Raw genomic sequence first — 12,679 nt, forward strand, 5'->3', positions numbered from 1 at the left:
GTCCCTAACACTACCCTTAAACTTACCCACACCACAACACCTGTCCCTAACTTTACCCTTAAAACTTACCCATACAACCACACCAGTCCCTAACTTTACCCTTAAACTTACCCACACCACCACACCTGTCCCTAACTTTACCCTTAAACTTACCCACACCACCACACCTGTCCCTAACTTTACCCTTAAACTTACCCATACCACCACACCTGTCCCTAACTTTACCCTTAAACTTACCCATACCACCACACCTGTCCCTAACTACCGTCATGAAAAACTAAACAGAAAAACTACCGTCATGTCATAAACACACAGAAACTCAAAAGGTCTTCACGACAACCTGTCAAAATAAAAGTTTGCCTTAACTTGACAAATATATTCCTGTTGTACAGCAGAATTTAGATACGTCTCAATGTAATACTAATACTAATGTAATAATAATAATACACTATCAAAACTTTATTTTAATAAATTAAAAGTAATAAATTAAACATTTTTCTTCATGTTTTAATTTTAAAGGTCCTGTTCTTCGTGATCCCATTTTTCAAACTTTAGTTAGTGTGTAATGTTGACGTACTGGATGTGGATGGCTGCTCAATATATGCATAAGGGGCGGCAGTGGCTCAGTGGTTCATGTAGGTTGTCTACAAACTGGAAGGTTGGTGGTTCGATCCCCGGTTCCACCTGACCAAGTGTCGAGGTGTCCATGAGCAAGACACCTAACCCCAGCTGCTCCCGACGAGCTGGCTGGCGCCTTGCATGGCTGACACCGCCGTCGGTATATGAATGGGTGAATGTGAGGCAAAAATGTAAAGCGCTTTGGATGGCCGTAGGTCTGTTAAAAGCGCTATATAAATGCAGTCCATATACCATTTACCATTTCAATATATGCATCTCCTCAAGTACGCAATCTGGGCGTCATTATGGACCCTACTCTCTCCTTCCAGCAACACATTAAACACACTACTAAAACGGCGTTTTACCATCTCAAGAACATCTCTAGACTCCGACCATGCCTCTCCGACTCTGTAGCTGAGACCCTTATCCACTCCTTCATCACCTCCAGACTCAATTACTGTAATGGTATCCTGTTTGGTCTGCCCAGCAAAGCTACTGACAGACTCCAGTATGTACAGAACTCTGCGGCTAGGATGCTAACCTACACAAAACTCGGTTCTCACATTAGTCCAATCCTAAAGAAGCTTCATTGGCTGCCAGTTAAATCACGGATCAAATATAAATTCCTACTACTGACGTACAAATCTCTACATGGACTTGCACCTCAGTATCTGACGGATCTACTCCATCCGTACTGTCAAGCTCGGTCCCTGCGGTCCTCAGACAAGGACCTGCTCGCTGTCCCTAAGTCCAGGCTACGGACATTTGGCGATAGAGCTTTCTGTGTGGGTGCACCATCACTCTGGAACAAGCTTCCTCATGCCATCCGCTCTGCAACATCTTTAGCAACCTTTAAAAAACAGCTTAAAACACACCTATTCACTAAGGCCTATGGGCCATAGATGCTCTGGTTTCTCTCCTTCTTATCCTTACTCCCCCAACCCCCCCCCCCCCCCCCCCCCCCCCCCAAAAACGGGACCTTTAACGATATAAAGCTCAGTTGTGCAGCACTTTGTTTGACAAAAAAAGTTTAATTAAATTAAAAGACATAAAATGAATGTCTTATGTCTTCATTTGATTACCATAAAATTCACAACACATAATTTGTGGGAAATCTTTTCATAGAAATGAAATTAAAAGGAAAAATAATAATATGGTTGTTCTTATTAATTAAATTAAGTAGCTAGTAGCCTACTATTTACTAGTAAATATTACAGTATACAAACACCACAGACAGAGACCAGGGCAGCTCTGGCATAATGTCAATAACACTTCTATAAATGAATTACAGGTTATTTATAGTTATTGATGTAAACATCCCTAAAGTACAGAAAAAAGGTACCGTTGGGATAGTAGTTAAAATATGAACAGTACCCAACCCTATTAAATACGGTTTTTAATTTTTAATAATGAAAATGTTATTGTAATAGAAATATTTCTTATTTTGGTAAATATTCTTATTTAGCCATATTAATATATAAACACAAAATGTTATATACACACACAAACAACGCATTTTAAATCGCAAGTTAATCACAATGAGATATTTTCCCCGAAATCGTGCAGCCCTAACTGAAGCTCAGAGTGAAAGCACTCTTTCAATTCATTTTACAGAGAAATAGCAGAAATCATTTCTTCTGACTGAGTGTTTGGTTTGATATCTACTGGGTTTGTGCTCCAGCTGATTACTGAGAGCTTCCTGTCAGACAATATCAAACACAAACTGAGCATGTTTCAGTTCTGATGATACAATATTTTCAAGAAGGCTGAATATTAAGGGCCACTTTACTAAACAGGGCAAATTAGCATGGGAATGCAACTCCGAAAAAGTGCCGATGTGAGTTACTGACAACACGCAAAACACAGACACAGCCAGATCATTTCCATTATGACCAACACAATCTACCAGTTAGCACGTGCTTTTTTTGGGTGGTAAATAATGGCACAAACACCAGTAAACTGACGAGCATAAACCTTAGTAAATGATTCATTTAAATACTCTCCTCACATAAATGTTGTGTCTGAAAGGAAAACTCCTACACGCATCTATGCAATAAGGTCAGCCGCAAAAATACCCCTCTCCACTTTAAAGAAAGCCCTTTGTATTATGGTTTGTTTTGAAGCAGACGTGCTCAGCTCAGCTGCAGGAGTTTGACTCACGTAGACGTGATGGTTCTGAAGCGCTCTTGTCCGGCGGTGTCCCATATCTGCAGTTTCACCTTCTCTCCGTTAATTTCCACCGTCCGGATCTTGAAGTCGACTCCTATAGTGGTGATGTAACTCCCTACAACACCAATGAACAATGCATGCACAATCTTAATGGATTATTTAGGGCTTTTTCTACCCCTTAATTTCCATAATTAGTTCTACAAGAAGATTATTCTAGGAACACCACACTGTTGGCCTACATGGAGCTTACATGACACATGATAAAACAAATGGTATGGTTTCAGCTTAAACATACAATTTAAGAGACTACTGAATAATCCCTACCAATATTTACAGTGATAAATATTTTCATGTTTTCTTTGCCATGTACACTAACATTCTATAGTTTAGGGTCACTAAGAAGTTTCAAAGAAGTCTCTTCTGCTCACCAAAATACAGTAGAACACTTTTTTAAAAGTGTAATTTATATCCTGTGATCAAAGCTGAATGTTCAACATCATTACTTAAGTCTTCAGTGTCACATGATCCATCACAAATCATTCTAATATGAGGATTTGCTGCTCAACAAACATTTATGATTATCGTCATATTTTTGTGGAAGCCATGATACATTTTTATTTTCAGGATTCTTTGACGAATAGAAAGTTTAAAAAAAGATTTTAATTGAAATATACATTTTTGTAACATTTTAAATATCTGTAGCAACTCAATGTAATAACTGCACAATGTAAAAACTACACAATATGATAAGTATTACATTATTATTGTAATAAAATGTTCATAATGTAATAATTTTATCAAAATGTAAAAAAAAAAATTTACTTTATGAGAAACTTATTACATTATCAACTCACCAAAATATGTCATTTAAATGATTGTAATAGCTTTTAAAACATAAATATGCATATTTTAATCTGTTGCATTTCACAGGTAGTTTAAGACTTGATTTATATTTTTTTAAAAATACTGTAACGGTAAATTTTTTATGTTTTAAAAGCTATTACAATAATTTAAATATGACATGTAATACACTTCTCATAATGTAAAATGTGTTATTACATTATCAGCTCAAGATTTTATTACGTTTTGAGAAAATTACTACATTATGAACATTACAATAATAATGTAATACTTATTACATGTGCAGTTATTACATTATGAGTTGCTACAATGTCTTTACTGTAACTTGATCAATGCATCCAGAATTGCATCATTTCTGAACGGTAGTGTATGATTCATAAAATTATTTTATTTCTCTTTTACAAGAGTTAACTGAATTTGTTAAGTTCCATAAATTAATTTATTTGTACATTTCTAGAAATAAAATCTGCTCAAGAAAAATAAAGATGTTCAACACAAACCACAGCTGTAACGTCGTCATATCAGAAAATATCAGGACTCAAACATGATAATAAATCAAACAGATCCCCCTATTATGGTTTTTCGAATATTCCCTTTCATACAGTGTGTAATATAACTATTTGTGAATGTAAACAATCTGCAAAGTTGTAAAGTCGAAAGTGCACGATAAATAAAGTTATTGTCTTCCAAAAGAAAGAATCGAATCTGAACCGCCTAAACAAGTCGTTGGTGTGAATCTCACTGTGTGACGGTTCTACATCACTAGAAGAGACATTTGCATAATGCCCACCTATGTTGTACGGTGTCCGAACAACTTGACCCGCCCTCAAACGCGTCATTTTACTGACTTCTCAAATCTCAGAGTTTAACGCAGTGGCGCTCGCTCTTGAAAGATGGGTCAGTGTCAGTTTATCTGGACCAGCTCCTCAGAATCACAATCTGTAAGTATGAATAATTATTGATGTATACATTTTTGACTGCGTGTTCAAAATATGTAGCTTTGTGTTTTATATTGTGTACGCTTCCGGCTAACTTCTTACTGAAAAACTTCTGCTCATCATCTGTGGGCCACTATTACCTAAAACTGTCTATTAGATCGTCTGTCGTTCTTACTACTTTGAGTAAAGATAAAGGATGGAGCAAGATTTGTTTTGCAAACTTTAAAGGTCCCATGGCATTAAATTTTCATTTTATGAGGTATTTCAACATTAATATGAGTTCCCCTAGCCTGAATATTGTCCCCAAGTGGATAGAAATGTTGATCGGTGTAAAACCGAGTTCTGGCTGTCTTTCTCTGCCTTTGAGAAAATGACAGGCCAGACTAGCCAATCCTGAAGTCTCCTAGTTTGACGTCCAAGCAGGAACGGTTACCTCCCTTTCCCCGCCCAGAGAATCTGGCACGCCCATGCAAGCGCGAGAGATCATTAACGTTATTTGTGAACGAGTGAACACTGGCAGTTTCTCAGTGTTTGGATGTACAAATGAAAACAGAAGTCTTTCTTCAGTTCCTTCTGATCTGTGATCATTGATTTCTTATGTGTAGCTTATTATTTATTATTTGTGGACACGCAGCGGCTTTTCTCTCTCCCGACAGAACAGTGTTTTCGTGTTTTCTATCTTGTGAGTCAGTGTTTTTGTACGTCCTTGTCGCGTCTATCTGTTCTAAAATGTGCATACAGTCTTTTCTGTTTAACATCAGCAGTCACATCTTTAGAGATAAACTTCACACACGCCGAAGCTCGGCCTCCAACATCCCCGACCCCCAGTACTGCATCTGGCCCACAGCGGAGGCACCAAACGCGGCGTTAGATTAAGCAGAAGGGGGGTAAGCGTGAGGGTATCCGGCTAGGCTAGCCAGCTTTCCCCACAATAAACTGGATTACATTCGATTACTGCTGTTGTGTCTTTGTTTGTGCTGTGTAACGTTACTCAATGCGCGTCAATGACGCTATTCATATGATTGGAACATATCTAGAAATAATGCTTTAATCAAACTTACTAACTCGTTCATCTCGCTGTAATGGTACATTGCATGTGTTACAAAGTTGGTAGAATAATGATGAAGAGGACTCGGTGTGACTGGGACTCGTGTTTATTCAGAACTCTCAGATACAAACACAATAAACTCGCGCTGACAGACAGCGCTCTCATAACTCAGTAGTTACTATAAATAACTTTGTTAGCAATCGCGTCGTCTCCGTGATGTCCGGTTCGCGAACGAATCATTCTTTTGAATCGGTTCTTTTTAGTGAACCGAACCAGTTCACCAAATCGGACTGAATCGTTCTAAACGGTTCGCGTCTCGAGTCAGCGCTGATCCATAATTTACTAAAGTTACTAACTTTCTGACATGAGTGACAGCCCCTCCGACTAGAAATAAACTAATAACCTGAAGTATATGCTAGTAACTACAACAGTTCACCCTGAACTGAGACATGCTGAGAGAACTGATGAGAAGTGAACACAGGTCCATCCGTCTCTCTGGCAGACTCGTGCCTGCTCGTGCCTCGTTAAACCACGCCCCCTCCGCTCATTTAAAATGCAAAGATGTCAGCCAATCACAACAGTGGGCGTTTTTACTGAAGTCTCACAGCAGACACGCCTCTTGAAGCAGGGCATTCAACAACAGGGCAAACAGCAGTATAGAAAAAATGCCTTTTATTTCTAAATTATGACATTTCATGATGTAAAAATCATACTAATAATATAAGTACACCTCAGAAAACACTATAAAATAATAGAAAAATGCCATGCCATGGGACCTTTAATGTTTCCTCAGTCATTCACGCTAGTGATCGGCTAACGTATGCGCTGTTATAGATACAATTCCCACATGTGCACCGCAATAAATGAGAAACACACACATGGGTTTGATGATGGACGTACTCTTGTTAATGCTGATGGAGAGGAATTACAGCTGCAACATCTCATAATAAACCTCAAAATGAGGAGCGCATCACTGAGAATCGTCCTTGCAATGGAGATTCGGGTTGAAGAACTATTTCTAATGTATCATCATGGATTGATATGGTCAAATCGACTGTCTTTGCAGTGTGTACAATCGCTGAGCTGAGCTTTCGGAAGCCTCTGGATGGAGCTGAAGCTTATGGAAATGTGTTTTTTGTTTCCGATTCGCGCTGTACGTGGTAGACCAATCACAACAGACTGGGTCGTCTGGCCAATCAGAGCAGAGTAGCCCTCGGAAAGGAGGGATTTCGAGAGAATGATTCATCCATCAAGTCTTTTGAGAATCATTGAAAAATGTATATTATGTTTTTTGACCTTTGATGCAAACCTGTTGTAGGAGACAGCTAAACTAAATTAAGAGCCTTTAAAATAGCAGGGGCACTTTAAAGCATCTTACCTGAAAAAGTGTTGTCTGCAAAACGCAGCAGAAGACTGCTCTTTCCAACACCTGGAATGGGAACAACAAACAAAAATGACAGAATGAGGAAAAATTATGCAACATATGATGCAGCAGATTTCAGATGAATATGATAAACACTGGCTCCGGCTAACCAGACACAAAACTTCCAGACTAACACCCGCTCGCCATCAAAGTTCACATGTGGTTTCTCACATCGCTTTCAGATCCACAGCTTGCATTTTCACCTTTTCACAAATGATGATAGGACCACCCGCATCTAATCCACACTGCAGATTATTGTACATTTGGACAGGAATTTGAGACGGTCTGCAAAACGACCCGTGTCACTTTCTTCGGCTCTCATGGGATTGGAGGTCATGTCAAAACAGTCAGATTGCAGCCGGCCGTATCAGTGAGATTTTTCTGTGGAATATGAACCGGGCGTTTATGAGACTACAGCCAACCGCGGACTCTCAGAAAGGAAGATCAACCAACAAACATCCTCTCCTGACAAACACACAGGATAAGAGTTTGCAGGCTTTATTTGGTGAAGGACTATAGAACGGCATCCGATTCACTTGGATAAAAACACAGATTACTGTAGAAGAACTTGTGTTATCTTGTGCATGATTAACTTGTTTAATGATGGAGCACATCACACAATTGAACACAGGACTTACTTGCCGTGGACAACCAGGTCTCTCAAAAAGACCGCATAATCTAACATATGATTTCAGGGTTAAACCGAACATGTGATATATTACACAACTCCGTGCCAAAACGGAGAGCCTCTATGAATGAACACAGCAGATATTCTCTCTTCACACACACACCACAGATATGCAGAATATCATTCAGTCCCTTCATTAGGGCTCAGATCTGAACCAAAGGCCAAATAAAAGCCCTCAGAAGACAGGACACTGAAACACTAAGGCCTGTGTGTCCATGTACTGTACCGTCAGCAGCGGACGGGTCAGTGCCAGCGTCCATCATTCATCTAATGTATGGACAACTGTGGTTAGCAGGGACAAATTGTCAGTATTAAAACATAAGACAGTAAAGACAGTAAGATGTTCCTGAGTAAGTGAAAAAACAAAACCTACACCCCCAATGGTGTACACACACACACACACAGTATGTATATATACACACACAACATGCTTATATACACTACTGTTCAAAAGTTCGGGGTTAGTTTTTTTTTTAATGAATACTTTCATTATAGCATTTATTTGAATTAATTATCAGTGCGATTATTATTTAAAAATAGCGATGTAACCCCATCGTGCCTGAGAAATATAATGTAGTGATCCAGTAGCGAAGCTATTTATGACTAAAAGTTGCAGGGCGGCGTTGATAACAAGTGTCTGTGCTCATGAATGTTTGTGTGTGTGTGTGTGTGTGTGTGTGTGTGCGCGCATGCAGCACGATCTCTGTGCTCTGTATGGGAGTGACATAGGCCTGTGTGTGCGCTTAAATGAAAACAGCGCATTAATATAGAACTGTGATTCAACTGACTTGGAATTATCTGTCCATTAAACGATTTTATAGCACGCCTTCCAACCAATCAGACTCGAGTATTCAGACAGACCATGGCATAAATTACTTAGTTATTGTTACATTAAAATGTTGATTTATGTTTATACTTTTACTCAAGATTTCCAGGGAAAACACTGCCAACTTGTACCAAGGCTACTTTTTCACTTTGCTTACATTTGATTGCAATCACCAATAAAATGTTCCATATATTTATTTTCTATATCGTCATAAATATCATTATCGCAAATATTCTTGAAATATCGCGGTATAACTTTGAGGCTATATCGCCCACCCCAAATGACCTCGATCATTTTTAGTGACGCGATATATTGCCCATTATATTTGCATTTTGCTGATCGCACTCATCTCATCTGCTCTCCGTGCAGGAGGCGAAAGCAGGACCTCGACAGGCGAAAAGAAAATGTTATTTAAGGCGTTAGTGTTTTCCTGAGAACTACAGACAGTTTGGAAGAATAAATTCAAATCCACTGTTCTGGTACATATATAAACGTCACAGCGCAAAATGGTGTACGCTCACAGCTAGTGTTAAAGGGATAGTTCACCCAAAAAAAAAGAAAAGAAAATTAGCCCATGATTTACTCGCCCTCAAGTCATCCTAGATGTATATGACATTCTTCTTTCAGACGAATACAATCAGAGTCATATTAAAAATGTCCTGGCTCTTCCAAGCTTTAAAATGGCAGTGAATGGTTGTTTTCGTTTATTAAGTCCATAAAAGTGCATCTCTCCATCATATATCTGCTCCACACGGCTCCGGGGGTTAATAAAGGCCTTCTGAAGCGAAGTGATGCGTTTGTGTAAGAAAAATATCCATATTTAAAACTTTATAGACTAAAATAACTACCTTCAGGTGGTCAGCGGTAGTAAGTCGCTAAAAGAGTAACCACCGATGCTACGTTTTGTTTTTGTTTTTCTCTGTCCTCTGTGCTTCTGCGTTTGTCAATACTAGAGGTCGACCGATAGTGGATTTTACCGATACCGATAACTAGGTTGGACCGCACTTGTCGATAACCGATTAATCGACTGAGTTTTTTTAAAAATGGATACTGGATAAAAAAACATAAGTAAAACAGTGCTGAACTTTATATCAAGAAATAAAAAAAAACAGTACTGATCCATGAAAATGTGCTAAGTTAAAAACATAAAAAGATGAATATTAAAACGAGAAGTTAAGTAAACTAATTCTTTAGAAAATAATTTAAACATTAAAATATTACAGGCCAAATTTCTTTACCTATAACCTAGAAACCTGCATGTACATTTCATAGGTAATACAATGCAAGTCCCTGTGCAACAAGGATGTATTAGCTTACATGAACTATAAGCATTATGAATACATTTTTACAGCATGTACTAATATGAGCAATACCATTGTACCTTGTTCATTCATGTTAGTTCATAATGCATTAACCAAGGTTAACAAATAAAAACAAAAATTCTAACTCAATTTAATGTTGAAATTAACATACTAACAACGAACAATACTTCCACAGCATTTATTAACCTTACTTAATGTTACAAATGGCATTATTGTAGTGTTATTGTAGCATATATCAATCCAAACAGTCTGCTTTTTTAGGAGGCGATTATCTAATAAAAAACGAATGCGCTTCTGCTTTGTTTATGTTTCTGTTGGCAGCATGTCGATTCAGTTTGGTTCTCACATCAATAATTGTATATACCGGTATGCAACATTTAGGTCTGACTTGTGTGTTTTTATCACATTGATTTAACTGCTTGAGGTAGCGCTAATGTTAGCGTTCTCTCAGCCTCAACGACAAACATATACACTGCTGTTCTCTATCTGTTAATGCAGCATCTAGTCAGGAAATTAATTACTTTATAATGATTTGGAAACAAGTACTGTAGTGTTCTGTATCCATACCGTTTCACTGTTGTTTTAAACACGCATCTGATGTGTCAAGCTCTCTCCTCCATGCAGCGCCGCCTCATGTGTGAATGTAACCAAGGTGCCAGTGAGTTTTTATTTGGCCTCTAGAGGTCGCTCTCGTGCTATATAATGGCAGCAGGCCCTTCTCGGAGCGCTTGTACTGTGTAATGGCAGCGCACCCGTCTCAGCCGCTCCAGCAACGGACGAAACCCGGAAAAACTATCGGTGTGGATTTTTGCCGATAACCGATTGTTCCACCAATCAGCTATCGTGCCGATTAATCGGCAAAACCGATGAATCGGTCGACCTCTAGTCAATACGCATGTGTCAAGGGGTCACTCTTTTAGCGTAAGCGACTTGCGTACCACAGACCACCGGGTGAATAAATCATGGGCTAATTTTCATTTTTGGGTGAACTAACCCTTTAATTGCTTATCGCAATTATTTCTGGGACAATATATCCCCCAACAAAAAGGACAGGCCTAGCCAGGCTTTTTTATAATAACAAAAAAAAACCTAAAAGTTCTATTTTTGGCAAATGTATAGGCCCTTTATATACCAAAAGTGCAAATGCAAAGTGAAACGCAAACTCTACTGTACAGTAGAGTAGGGGTGCACCGATCCGATATTAGGATCGGATATCGGCCGCGATACTGACAAAATAGCTGGATCGGGGATCGGAAAAATGAACAGATCCACAAGCCGATCCAGGTGTTTTTTTTCCGTCGCAGCAGAACCTACGTCATTCGTCAGCTTCACGTGTGTGTCGCATGCTAGAAGCAACATGGAGCGAGCCAGAGAGTCGGTGTGGAGGAGATATTTCACGCTTGCCACGCCAACTAGTTCGTCGGCTGTTTGCAATGTCTGCAAAGTAACTTAAATGTTTCGAGGGGAGGTGGTATTACTGCAAAGTCAGGGTCTTTCCTGCATTGAACATTTTTTGATGGCCGCCAAAGCCTAATTTGACGAGTTATTGTATGTGGAATAGATGCTGCGCTTGTGACTGAGAGAGACCGACCAGAGAGCTCCTCCCCCGCGCGCGCTCTCTGGGTCTTCAAAATAATCAGCGTTAGCTCTCTCATATTTCACATATTAATCCAATTCCAAATCTAAAGGTCGGAAGACCGAAACCATGTTGCACGTGACACATTCGGACAATTGTGTCCTTGAATTACCGCTGGGTGTGCATTGCGCTCAAAAAATGTTCACTCTTCTCTGACCAGCTGACATAAAGCATACTTTCAATAAACGGGAGACAAATCATATTCAGTTATGAAGTGTTTTCTGTGTGTTGACATCTTTCGCGATGTTCTAACAGACGGGATTCGCACACAACGCGTCTGCTAATGTCCGATTCGCGACCTAATGACTCCTTTGAACCGAATCATTTTAACGACTGGTTAGATTAGAACAACTGATCTGTCCAACACTGAACTCATGAATCAGTTTATTAATTTACTCAGAACGCATCTGAAATGAGAACACAAGTGTGCTTACCCAATTAAGCAAGAGTGGGTAGTAAGAATTATTTTTAATTATCAACAGTAGCCTATTTCAGCTTATTTCTGTTGACAATGTGTAGTAAAATAAATAGGCCTAGCCTACAATCATTTAGACTGGAGTGAGGTGAAACCAGAACAAAGTTGTTATTAGCTAGCTGATCATTTTTATTAAATTGCATATGGCAGAAAATTAAGACTATTTGTTAATTTGGAATGCTACTTTTTAATATTGATATGATTATTTACCAAAACAATTATCTGTAGTGTAAAAAATGTTTGGTAACTATCAGATTACTATTGTATGTTTGACCAATACACTGTTTTTTGTTTCCACTGCTACATTTTATTTATTTAAAGAAGTTTGATTACATTCTATTTTAGATTTGAATGCACAATTGTTTTTTAAATAAATAAGAATTCAACACTTTACATACATCTGTTATTTTGTCTTAGTTATTTTTAGTTAGTAAAGTCTGGTGCCTTTAGTCTCTTCAAGGAAGGTATAAGGTGGAAGATATACAGTTTATTATTAATTCAACAATAGTATCGGATCGGTATCGGGTATCGACAGATACACAAAGCCCAGGCATCGGTATCGGTATCGGGACTGAAAAAGTCGGATCGGTGCACCCCTACAGTAGAGGGCGCAGCTCAAACAAACCTCAGCTGTTCTGCCATTCTAGATCGCAATTAAATGTGAAGTTTAGCTAA

The 12,679-nt window shown here is 38.7% G+C and overlaps 1 protein-coding gene across 1 annotated transcript in view; it reads right to left on the reverse strand.

Moving 5' to 3' along the window:
• The window catches only part of rab35b (RAB35, member RAS oncogene family b), a 761,740-nt gene that overhangs the window by 744,611 nt on the left and 4,450 nt on the right, over nt 1-12,679 (reverse strand). Inside the window, exons 2-3 of the mRNA XM_079826491.1 lie at nt 7,013-7,063; nt 2,779-2,902 (exon numbers count right to left, since the gene is read on the reverse strand). Coding sequence (XP_079682617.1) covers nt 2,779-2,902; nt 7,013-7,063 — 175 coding nt within the window. The remainder of the gene's footprint in view (nt 1-2,778; nt 2,903-7,012; nt 7,064-12,679) is intronic.

The sequence above is a fragment of the Gobio gobio genome, assembly GCF_949357685.1.
Source record: "Gobio gobio genome assembly, chromosome: 10".
NCBI lineage: Eukaryota > Metazoa > Chordata > Actinopteri > Cypriniformes > Gobionidae > Gobio > Gobio gobio.